Source organism: Nycticebus coucang, chromosome 3 (genome assembly GCF_027406575.1).
Source record: "Nycticebus coucang isolate mNycCou1 chromosome 3, mNycCou1.pri, whole genome shotgun sequence".
NCBI lineage: Eukaryota > Metazoa > Chordata > Mammalia > Primates > Lorisidae > Nycticebus > Nycticebus coucang.
Genome location: NC_069782.1, coordinates 54155929 through 54168032, shown reverse-complemented (window position 1 = coordinate 54168032; position 12104 = coordinate 54155929). Strand labels below are relative to the sequence as shown.

Below are 12104 nucleotides of genomic sequence, written 5' to 3'. Positions count from 1 at the left end.
AGCTATGACGTCACAGCACTCTACCAAGGGCGATAAAGTGAGACTCTGTCTCTACCAAAAAAAAATCTTAATTACTTCATGCTTTAGATTTTTATATTTTATATTCATATTGTGTTCATGATGTAAAAATGTTAACACAAATTGCCTTACTAAAATATTTGAAATTTACATACATTATGGCTGCCTGTTTTAAAATGTCATACTGATAGTGGTAATTTTTTTTTTTTTTTTTTTGAGACAGCGTCTCAAGCTGTTGCCCTAGGTAGAGTGCCATGGTGTCATACCTCACAGCAACCCCAAACTCGGGCTCAAGTCATTCTCTTGCCTCAGCCTCTCAAGTAGCTGGGATTACAGGCACCTGCTACAACACCCAGCTATTTTTTTGTTGCAGTTGTCACTGTTGTTTTAGCTGGTCTGGGCCATGTTCAAACCTGCCAGCGTCAGTGTATGTGGCCGGCATCCTACCCACTAAGCTACGGGTGCTGCCCTTGTGAGTAATTTTTAAAGTTTTGGGACCATAGGACTAAACTCTGTCCTGTAGTAAATTGGAACTCAAATCATGTTCCTACAGAGATATGGCATGGACATATTTGGAGTAAGTAGGAAATAAAAGCAAGTGTTAAATATTTATGGATTAGTATTTACCTTCCCTAACTGTCACGCCTTGGTGTGTTGTCCTCTAATTGGTGGAATGTGTTAGACATCCTTTGGTTTGCCTTCCCTAACTGTCATGCTTTGGTGTGTTGTCCTCTAATTGGTGGAATATGTTAGACATCCTTTGGGGCGTCCTTTTGGGTGCCTGCTTGGTTCAAAGCAACCAACTTTCACTGAGAATTTTCTAGGCTTCCTAATTCACAGAGTAGGAATTGTCAAGTCACGTTTCTACTCTGTGACTCCACCCCTATAAAACAACATGTTTGGTTTAGGAATTGTATCTTACAGCAATGGAGCTAATAGTTGCTTTTCCCCTAGACCAATGGTTCTTTTTTTTTTTTTTTTTGTAGAGACAGAGTCTCACTGTACCGCCCTCGGGTAGAGTGCTGTGGCATCACACGGCTCACAGCAACCTCTAACTCTTGGGCTTATGCGATTCTCTTGCCTCAGCCTCCCGAGTAGCTGGGACTACAGGCGCCTGCCACAACGCCCGGCTATTTTTTTTTGTTGTTGTTGCAGTTTGGCTGGGGCTGGGTTTGAACCCGCCACCCTCGGCATATGGGGCCGGCGCCCTACTCACTGAACCACAGGCGCCGCCCATAGACCAATGGTTCTTAACCTTCCTAATGCCACAGCCCTGTAATACAGTTCCTGTGGGTCGCGACAGGAACAGGATACAGGTCCTGGAGGTTGAGAACCACTGCCCTAGACATTATAATTGAAATTAAGACCACTGAGCATTTTTTGGAATGGTGGTTATCTGAACTCTGGAACTGAGGTTGCATTTTTGCAGAGGAAGGAAAAGGAGAAAAAGCTCTTTTGTATAGAGAAACAGCTGTACAGAGAACATCACAACATTATTTACCTCCTTCCAACCTCTTTCCTATCCTTCTTAAATACTTTGATTTTATGTCATTTATATTGTTGGAGGGGGCCAGGCCATAGCCAGAACCTACAGTATATAGCAGTTCCAGTGGGACTCCCAGATATTGGAATTATCATAGACAACAGATTGTAAACCAAAAATGCCTACTATATTCAAAGAGATAAAAGCCAAGACCAACAATTTTGGCAAAGAATTAGATGCTATAAAAATAAACCTAATAAATTTTGTAAAGAACCAGGTAACAATTATAGAGCCTAAAATTATGAAAAACATGAAATTAATATCTCAGCAGATGAGTTTAACACCACAGGAGAGAGAATTAGTAATACAGAAAATATATTAGGAGCCAGGCACAGTGACTCACGCCCGTAATCCTAGCACTCTGGGAGGCCAAGGTAGGTGGATTGCTGGAGCTCAGGAGTTTAAGATCAGCCTGAGGGAGGGAGAAAAGTTGAAGGAAGGAATGTACGGAGGGAGGTAAAGGGAAAAGGAAAGGAAAGAAAGAAAAGGCCAGGCGCAGTGCCTCATGCCTGTAATCCTAGCACTTTGGAAGGCTGAGAAGGGTGGGTTGCCCTGAGCTCACAGGTTCAAGAGTGAGACTTCATCTCTAAAAGTAGCCAGGTGTTGTGGCTATAGTCCCAAGTACTTGGGAGGTTGAGGCAAGAGAATCGCTTGAGTCCAAGAGTTGGAGGTTGCTGTGAGCTCTGTCACAATGGCGCTCTACCAAGTTAGACTCTGTCTCCAAAAACAAAAAAAAAAGGAAAGAAAGAAAGAAAATATATCAGGAAAAAAAGCTACCCGAAATAAAGCATAGGGAGATAAAATAATGAAAAATTAGGGGCATGGGGGCGGTGCCTGTGGCTCAGTGAGTAAGGCGCCAGCCCCATATACCAAGGGTGGAGAGTTCAGACCTAGCCTCGGCCAAACCACAACAAAAAAATAGCCAGGCATAGTGGCGGGCGCCTGTAGTCCCAGCTACTCGGGAGACTGAGGCAAAAAAACTGCTTAAGCCCAAGAGTTGGAGGTTGCTGTGAGCTGTGACGCCACAGCATTCTCCCAGCGGGACATAGTGAGACTCTGTCTCAAAAAAAAAAAGAAAAAATAGAGAGAGGGAAGAGAAGCAATATTTTGAAGAGGTGATGGCTCAGAATTTTCCAAAACTCATGAAACATGTCAATCTGTATATTCAAGAGGTTCAGTAAATCCCAAGTGTCATAAATAAAGAGCAAAAAGTAAAAGAAAGGAAAAATAAAATCCAAGAAAAAAATTTTAAAACAACCAGAGTAAAAGGACCAATTACTTTCAAGCAGTAGCCACACTGACAGCTGACTTTTCACAGACGACAATAGAAGCCAGAGCCTTGAAATGAATTTTGCACGTACAGAAAGAATATAAACTGCTTCTGTCCTTGCACCTTATCAGATTCTATCATCTTTCACTTATAAGGACCCTTGTGATTACTCTGAGCCCACCAGGCAACCAAAGATAATCTTCCTAGCTGAAGGTCTTTAACTTAAATCATATCTGCAAAGTCCCTTTTGCTGTGTGGTGACATAATTCACAGGTTCAGGGGATAAGAACACAAACATCTGTGGTGGGTCATTATTCTTCCCACCAATATAAAAAATGCTCTCACCCTTTAACTGGAGTGTTTCTTTTCTCCAATACTGCTCCAATAAAGGAAGCAAATCAGTATTTCCAAGAAGCTAAAGAGAATAGATCCCTTGGTATATTATCTCATTTAACTTCCCATCAACCTTCACCCTTGGTGAGGTAGGTATTATTTTAAAGATCCTGAGACCAAAAATGAGAGTCAATACCTGACCAAATCTTCTAGTTGGTAAAATATCTCAGTAGAAATTGGTGCCTAGATCACAAGGTTGGTCTCCATGAGTGCAGTGGAGCTTTTTCCAAAATACCAAGGACAGTCTGAGTATCCTTTATCTGAAATGCTTAGGACAAGAAGAGTTTAAGATTGTAAATTTTTTGAGATTTAGGAATATTTGTTACGTACAAAATGAGATACCTTGGGGATGGGACCCAAGTCAAAACATGACATTAATTTATGTTTCATAATGCACTGTGTACACATAATCTTAAGACAACAGTTTTTTTTGAGACAGAGTCTTACTTTATCACCCTCAGTAGAGTGCCGCGGTGTCACAGCTCACAGCAACCTACAGCTCCTGGGCTCAGGCGATTCTCTTGCCTCAGCCTCCCAAGTAGCTGGGACCACAGGTGCCCACCACCACACCGGCATGGCCAGGGCCGGGTTTGAACTCACCACCCTCAGTATATGGGGCCAGTGCCCTACTCACTGAGCCACAGGCGCCGCCTAAAGGAGCACAGTCCACTGCACCCTTGTAGGTGAATCAGTCTCATTTGTGCTCCTGGAAGTTATGAGACCCTGAGAAGGGACATTTCCAAAACTTGGGCTAGGTGTGAGTTTTGGGGGATAATCTCCCCCAGCTCACATAAGTGGCTTTGCTGAAAAATGCAGGCCTTAAAGGAAAGAATATCCTGGAGGGCTCTCACCAAGTCATAGCTGGAGACGAGCTTCTGCCTCGGCAATGGACCGTTGCATTTAATCCCCTACCTCTATTTACACAAAAACTTTCAACTAATCATATACAGAAGTAGGCAAACAAAACAGACAACCCAGCCCTTTTTGGTTCATCTCCATTGTTGTTTATCTCTAAACAAGATATTCTTGGTTTAGAAAGGTGTGTACATACTTTGCTGGGTTAACTCTGATAAGGCATCTTTACCTGTTGTCTTCCTTGTTCTTGGATTATTTCTATCTGATGATTTCGGATATATAAGAATGTGAGTAAGAACGGCCATTTGCTGCTGTGCCTTAGCAAGCACCAGCCTTCCCTTAATAAATCATTCATTTTGTCTGCAGTGTCTCTGACTAGGCCAGTGGACAGCAACAGCCGCCCATGACACAGTATTTTATTTTAATTTAATTTAATTTTATTTATTTTGTTTTTTTTTAATATTTTATTTTAGTTTATGTATTTATTTGTTTATTTATTTTTGCAGTTTTTGGCCGCGGCTGGGTTTGAACCCACCACCTCTGGCATATGGGATGGGGCCAGCACCCTACTCCTTTGAGCCACAGACGCCGCCCTTAAATAATTTTTTTGTGTGAAACAAAGTTTTGACTGCATTTTGACTGCGACTCAGCACACGAGATCAGGTGTGAATTTCTCCACTTGTAGTTTCAGTCGGTGCATTTTGAATTTTCAGATTGGGGTGCTCAAGCTGTACAGATGTTGCTTGGCTTATCATTGTATGATTGATTTCTGGGCAGTCTGTATCTCAGAAAACACTCGGTAACCGAGTGGGCTTTTAAATGGGTGGAAAATAAAGAACGGAGAAGGGTTTCAACTATACAGGCAGTGGTTTTGTTTGTTTGTTTTTGCCCCGGGCTGGCGCCCTCCTCCTTTGAGCCACAGGCGCCGCCCTATAGAGGGAGTTTTGAATAAAGTATTGGTGGCAAAAGGTTCTTACCTTTATTAACCACGTGATCCTGCAAATACGTTACCTAACACAGCTAAAGGGAGTTTGCAGATAGGATTCAGTTGAACCATTAAGTTCCTTTTAGGCCTCAGTTGTCTAGTCTGTAAAGTGGGATGTTTGGACCTAATGACACCTTTTCCAGTGTTCTTCCCGCTCAGACCCGAGATTGTTTTGGAGACAGAAGCCCCTGGACGCTAGATACCTGCACATTTAAGTTGGAAGCATCTGAAACGTGCCAGAGAAGACCTACTGCAGATCTAAAGAGGAGACAACGAAGGGCAACGAGCAGGAGAGGAGAGAAGCCTCGGACGACGACTAGAGACAGATGGCCGCTTAAACGGCGCACAGACAGATCCACCGATGGTGTCCGGTGTGGACGATGTAAACACGGGTTTGCGGGGCTCGGAGGATGCAGGTCTAAGATAACCCTTCTGGGTCCAAGGCGCTCACGGAACGCATGTATCTAACCGGGACTTACGTAACTCCCACCTCTATAAAACCTGGAATTGAAAAATGTGAGAAAACCGCAGAGACGAAAAACATTTGGAAGCGTCTGAATGAATCAGAGGCAGCGTGAAAAGACTGCGGACACAGGCGGGACCCGCTAGCGCGCCGGCCGCGCGAGGAGAAAACCTGCCCCCAGCGCCCCCCACCCAAGCCCCTCCACGCCCCCGACACGCCAAAGCACCGGCTCGTACCAGCCCGGGCGCAGCAGCTCCCTCAGCCAGCCCGGCGGCCGCGCCGCAGCTGCCCGACCGCCCCCGGCCGCACCCCCCCACGTCCTCCGGCCTCGGAAGTGACGCAGCGCGCCCCGCCCCCGCCGCCAGATCCGCTGCTGCTGCCGCGGCGGGCGGACCTGCAGGAGGCGGCGGCGGCGGCGGCCGAGGCCGAGGGAAGATGGCGGATGGCGTGGACCACATAGACATCTACGCGGATGTGGGCGAAGAGTTCAACCAGGTACGTGAGCGCCGGGGCCAACGCCGCCGACGCGGGCGGCGCTGCGGCCGGGACGCTGAGCCGGGGACCGCCGCGGACCGCGAGCGGGTGCGGCTGCAACCCGTGCGCCCTTGCCGCCTGCGGGCCGCGCCGCCCGACCCCGGCGCGGCGCCCCCTCGCCCCCCGTTCTACCGCGTCGTTTCGCGGGCCGCGGGCGCTGCGACCCGCCGCGGGGCCCGGAGCGCGGACGCGGGCCGCCCTGCAGGCGCCGCCCGCCCCGCCTCGCTCCCATTGTTGGCGGGGGCCGGCGGGCGCTTCCCGCCGCGCTAGGCCCGGGCGGCCGGGCCGCGTGTGCGCGGCGGGGAGAACGGGTCGCCCCCCCCAATCCCCGCTGCCTCCCGCGCGACGAGGAAGCCCGGCGGGCGCGCGCCCCCCGCCGCCGTCGCCGCCCCGGCGATGCCGCTCGGGCTCGGATTCCTCCCGGCGCTCCATTTTGTCTCCCGTCGGCTTACGGCCGCCTCATGGAAGGCCGCGCTCACCGCCCTTTGTATCCCGCGCGCCGGGTCTCCTGGGCTCCCCGCTCGCGTCGGCGGCGGGTCTCGGCATGGCGCCCGCCTTCTCTTTCTCTCCCTCTCTCTCTCTGGCTCTGGCTCGAGCGGGCACGTTTGCAACCAGTCCTTTGACGTTGGGGCCAGCGGGTCGTATCTGCGGGGCGCGGGTCCCGCCCGGCGATTGCGGCTGGCGCGGCGTTGGAGGCCCGGCCGCGCTCGGCTTTTGTGGTGGGAACCCGTGAAGACCGCGGCCTGCGCCACAGGCAGGGAGAACAAAAAGATGGGCGCTCCCCCGCAGAGGAGCGATGGCAGTGCGGGCACGTCCTCCTGAAACCCTCAGGGTAGAGGTTAGGAGTCAAGAGACGTGGGGCCGACCCTGCTTTCGGAAACGGCGTTACCTGTCCTCGGAGAGGCGAGGCTGGCCGAGGGGCGGCGGCGGGCCTGCGCGGCTGGTAACGGGCATCCCTGATGCAGGAGATGCCGTTTGTCACCAGGGCAGTGACGTGCACGCTCTGAACCTGCTCTGCACGACTGCACCGCGCTTTGTGTAGCAACACGTTTCATAGAATCAAACTGCCTAACTGCAGTGCATCTGAATGCTTTATTTTTTGTTTCCCCAGTCTGTGTGAAAAGCTTAACAAAATCCTGCTGATTGGCGTGAGTTGTTTCTTCCTCCAGTAAGGATCTTATTTGTCACTTAGGTGCTCAAGATTTTAAAAAATATGGAAACTCAAAAATCTTTACTGTTCTGTTTCTCAGGAGTGATTTTGTGTCTCTGGTTTAAATATTAGAAAAGAAAAATATTTCCTGCCTTTTTTTTTTTAAGAGACTCTCACTTTGTCACCCTCCGTAGAGTGCTGTGGCGTCACAGCTCGTAGCAACCTCCAATTCCTGGGCTTAGGCGATTCTCCTACCTCAGCCTCCCGGGTAGCTGGGACTACAGGCACCTGTCACAATGCCCAGTTATTTTTGTTGTTGTTGTTGTTGTTGCGGTTTGGCTGGGGTAGGGTTCAAACCTGCCACCCTTCGTATATGGGGCCCGCACCCTACCCACTGAGCCACTGCGCCGCCCTTTCCCATCATTCTTAAATGTTTCCTACTGTGTTAATAACTGGATTTGTTTAGATGTATCCCATTGTAATCAAACGTTAGGTTTTAATTTTTTTTTATTGTGCATATATATGTATATATATATATATATATATATATATATTTTTTTTTTTTTTTTAGATAGAGTCTCACTATACCGCCCTCGGTAGAGTGCTGTGGTGTCACAGCTCACAGCAACCTCAAACTCTTGGGCTTAAGCCATTCTCTTGCCTCAGCCTCCCAAGTAGCTGGGACTACAAGCGCCGGCCACAACGACTGGCTTTTTTTTGTTGTAGTTGTCATTGTTGTTTAGCAGGCTTGGACCGGGTTGGAACCCACCAGCCCTGATATATGTGGTTGGGGCACCCAGCGAATTGTGCTTTTTTGAATGTATGATGCATGAGTTTTGTCATTTACAAATTAGCAAAATTCCTTGAGTGCATCACAGACTCTAATGCATTTAATAAAGTCAACAGATAAAAGATCTCTAGGAAATTTCTTTTTATTATCTGGAAAAAAAAGGATCCAGAGGAGGGTCATAACTACAAGTAAAGGAGCAATTAATTGTTAAACTGTTACTTTTTTTTTTTTTTTTGGCAGTTTTTGGCTGGGGCTGGGTTTGAACCTGCCACCTCCGGCATATGGGGCCAGCACCCTACTCCTTTGAGCCACAGGCGCTGCCAGACTGTTACCTTTTTTTTTTTTTAAGTTTTTAATTATTACGGAGCTGTAATAGTTGTATATGTTTGTACATGTGATGTTTTGACACCTGCATTCAATGTGAATTAATCAAATCAGGGTAATTGGGTTATGGGTCACTTCAGGCATTTATCATTTCTTTGTGTTAGGAGCATTCCAGTTCCACTCTTAGTTATTTTAAAGTATAATAATGATTATAGTTGTGTTATTCATTAGCTTTTTTTTTTTTTTTTTCCCAGTTTTTGGCTGGGGCTGGGTTTGAACTCACTACTTCGGGCATATGGGGCTGGTGCCCTACTTCGTTGAGCCACAGGCACCGCCCTATTCATTAGCTTTTCTCAACGGAGAATACATTGCTTCACCTTTCTATGCCCTGTAAAGGAAGAACTGGTGCACAATTTTACAATGTAGTGTTCTTTAGTATTTCCTAATGAAATATTTTTAGGTTTTCACATACTGCATTTAGGACGGACATCTCCCCTGTTCAGGTGGCTGGGTGGAGTGAACCTTCTTACCTTTATGCAGTTGCTAGTGTTGACTGAGCAGGGGGTAAGAGGTTACCATTCTGTGAACTACACTATTGGTTCAGCATTATATCTAACACATAGTTATATCATTTTACTGGTAAAATTTTTATGTGTTTGTATATATTAATGGGGAGATTAAATGGAGGCACTGTTTTTGTTATTTTACCCATCATTGGCTTCTAATTTACAGCTTGCCATGGTACAGAAAAAGGCCTCAAAAGGATAGTTAGTTATTGTAAAAGCTTATTCTTTTTTTATTTTTTGAGACAAATTCTCATTTGTCATCCTTGGTTGAGTGCCATAGTATCACAGCTAACAGTAACCTCAAACTCTTGGGCTCAAGCAATTCTCTTGCCTCAGCCTCCCACGTAGCTGGGACTATGGGCACCCACCACATCACCCAGCTATTTTTAGAGACTGGGGTCTTGCTCTAGCTCAGGCTGGTCTCAAACCTACGAGCTCAGGCAGTCAACCCACCTCGGCCTCCCAGAGTGCTAGGCTTACAGGGTTGACCCACCATGCCTGGTCCTATTCTCTTTTTTAAAAAAGTTAGCGTTTGGTTTGGCGCCAGTAGCTCAGTGAGTAGGGCGCAGGCCACGTACACCAAAGGTGCTGGGTTCAAGCCTGAACCCAGCCTACTAAACGACAGTGATAACTGCAACCCAAAAATAGCCAGACTTGTAGCAGGCGCCTGTAGTCCCAGCTACTCAGGAGGCTGAGGCAAGAGAATTGCTTAAGCCTAAGAGTTGGAGGTTGCTGTGAGCTGTGATGCAACAGCACTCTACTGAGGGCAACATAGTGAGACTGTCTCAAAAAAAAAAAAAGTTACTGTCACTGAAATATTTTTATGAAATTTTATCAGAATAAGAGGCAATTACAAAATTATTTCCAACTGATTTAATATGCATCGTTATTAATTGGTAATCTTATTTCTACCGGGTTTTATAACAAACTGACTTTATTGTACTTCAGTAAAATGTTTTGCTAAGTATTAACCAGTTTTACTTTGGCTCCTAAACTAGTGTAAACATTTTTAAAAATCCTTTATTCTCTGGTGTGAGCTGCAGTTTGAATTGCATTTGTGTATTTCAAAGTTCTTTGTAGTCTGGTAGCTCACGCCTATAACTCTAGCACCCTGAGAGGCTGAGGCGGGTGGATTCCCTGAGCTCACAGGTTCAAGACCAGCCTGAGCCTGGCAGCACCTGTGGCTTAGTGAGTAGGGCACCGGTCCCATATACCGAGGGTGGCAGGTTTGAACCCGGCCCTGGCCAAACTGCAACAAAAAATAGCCAGGTGTTGTGGCACGTGCCTGTAGTCCCAGCTACTCGGGAGGCTGAGGCAAGAGAATCGCCTAAGCCCAAGAGCTGGAGGTTGCTGTGAGCTATGATGCCACAGTACTCTACAAGGGTGACAAAGTAAGACTCTGTCTCCAAAAAAAAAAAAAGACCAGCCTGAGCCAGAGCAAGACCCTACCTATAAAGATGTGGCAGATGCCTGTAGTCCCAAGAGATTTTTTTTTTTTTTTTTTTTTTTTTGAGTCAGAGTCTCACTGTGTTGCCCTCTGTAGGGTACTATGGAGTCACAGCTCACAGCAACCTCAAACTCTTGGGCTTAAGTGATTTTTTTTTTTGAGACAGAGTCTCACTTTATTATCACCCTCAGTAGAGTGCTGTTGCATCACAGCTCACAGCAACCTCCAACTCCTGGGCTTAGGCGATTCTCTTACTTCAGCCTCCCGAGTAGCTGGGACTAGAGGTGCCTGCCACAACCCCTGGCTTTTTTTTTCTTTCTTTGCAGTTTTGCCGGTGTCAGGTTTGAACCCACCACCCTCAGTATATAGGACCAGCACCCCACCCACTGTGCCACAGGCGCCACTGGCTTCAATAATTCTTTTTGCCTCAGCCGCCCAAGTAGCTGGGACTACAGGTGCCCGCCATGACGCCTGGCTATTTTTTTGTTGTAGTTGTCTTTGTTTAGCAGGCCTGGGCCAGATTTAAACCTGCCAATCCTGGTGTGGCCAGCACCCTAACCACTAAGCTACAGGCGCTGAGCATGAACCCAGAGTTTGAGGTTGCTGTGAGCTATGACGCCACAGCATTCTACTGAGTGCACAAAAGTGAGACTGTCTCAAAAAAAAAAAAATTCTTTGTAGTCTCTGTGTTTTCCATTTTCTACCATTTTAAATGTTATGTTTCTATGAAGGGTTTTTTGTTGTTGTTTTGGTAAAGCGCAGTATTTCAAAAAGCGTGAGACATTCAACAGTTTTAGAAGAAACTGTTTTGGGATAGGATGAGAATAAATTGGTGAAACTATAATAGAGATCCTTTCTAAGCCAAATGAATTTAAGAATGGAGAATGAAGGAGAGAAGGCACTAGGGACTGGCTTTTCCCCCACACCCTCCACACCCCCAGTGGTAAGATAGGACTTTTATTAGAAGTTAGAAAGGAATACAGAAAAGCACCAGAGCTTCTGGAAGGGGGAAAGAACTAAAGAACTCCCTCGGGAGTCTCCACGTGGACTCTTTAATCTAGGGGTTTTAAGTCTAGAGGATAGGACAGGCTCTGTATGGCAGGCACCATAAATTGAAGGTCTTTGGATGTCATCAAATTGAGAACAGTTGCTTTACTGGAAAGGGAATTTGAAACTATTTCTAAACCTCTATGTTACTTGAATTTGGAGTTGAGAAAAAAGGATTCTGTCTCATACTTTAAGTAGAGTATCAGTTCAGTTTGAACTGGGATTTGTACTCAATTATAGTAGTACTAGCCCAATATTGTGTAATTGTAGATTTTCTTTTTTATTTTGACCAAAACTAAATGATAATTTTAAAAACTTTAGGTGTTCAAAATACATTTTGTGGGCATCTGTTATAGGCCAACGAGGGTGGGGTATAAAGATAGTTTCTACCCTTAGACTACACTGTAGTGAGGATGAGACACCTACTTACAATCTCCCCTCTTATCCACACTTTTACTTTCCATGGTTTCAGTTACCTTTAGTTGACCCAAGATTTAAAAATATATATAGTAAGGTACTTAGGCCACATTTGCATAAATTTTCTTGCCTTATAGTGTTTTATTCTTATTTTTCTCTCTCTCTCTCTCTCTTTTTTTTTTTTTTGCAGTTTTGGTTGGGGCTGGGTTTGAACCCGCCACCTCCGGTATATGGGGCCGGTGCCTTACTCCTTTGAGCCACAGCCGCCGCCCTATTCTTATTTTTATTTGTTTGAGACAGAG

At 46.3% G+C, this 12104-nt stretch overlaps 1 protein-coding gene across 4 annotated transcripts in view; it reads left to right on the top strand.

The window, feature by feature from the left end:
* Window positions 1-5866: 5866 nt before the first annotated feature.
* The window catches only part of CPSF6 (cleavage and polyadenylation specific factor 6), a 33078-nt gene continuing 26840 nt past the window's right edge, over window positions 5867-12104 (top strand). For 3 of the 4 annotated variants that reach the window (XM_053583662.1, XM_053583661.1, XM_053583660.1), the window contains exon 1: window positions 5894-6022. In XM_053583662.1, the coding sequence (XP_053439637.1) occupies window positions 5963-6022 (60 nt within the window). In that variant the 5' untranslated portion in view covers window positions 5894-5962. Of the gene's footprint in view, window positions 6023-12104 lie in introns of all 4 variants that reach the window. The other variant, XM_053583659.1, reaches the window with a different exon arrangement.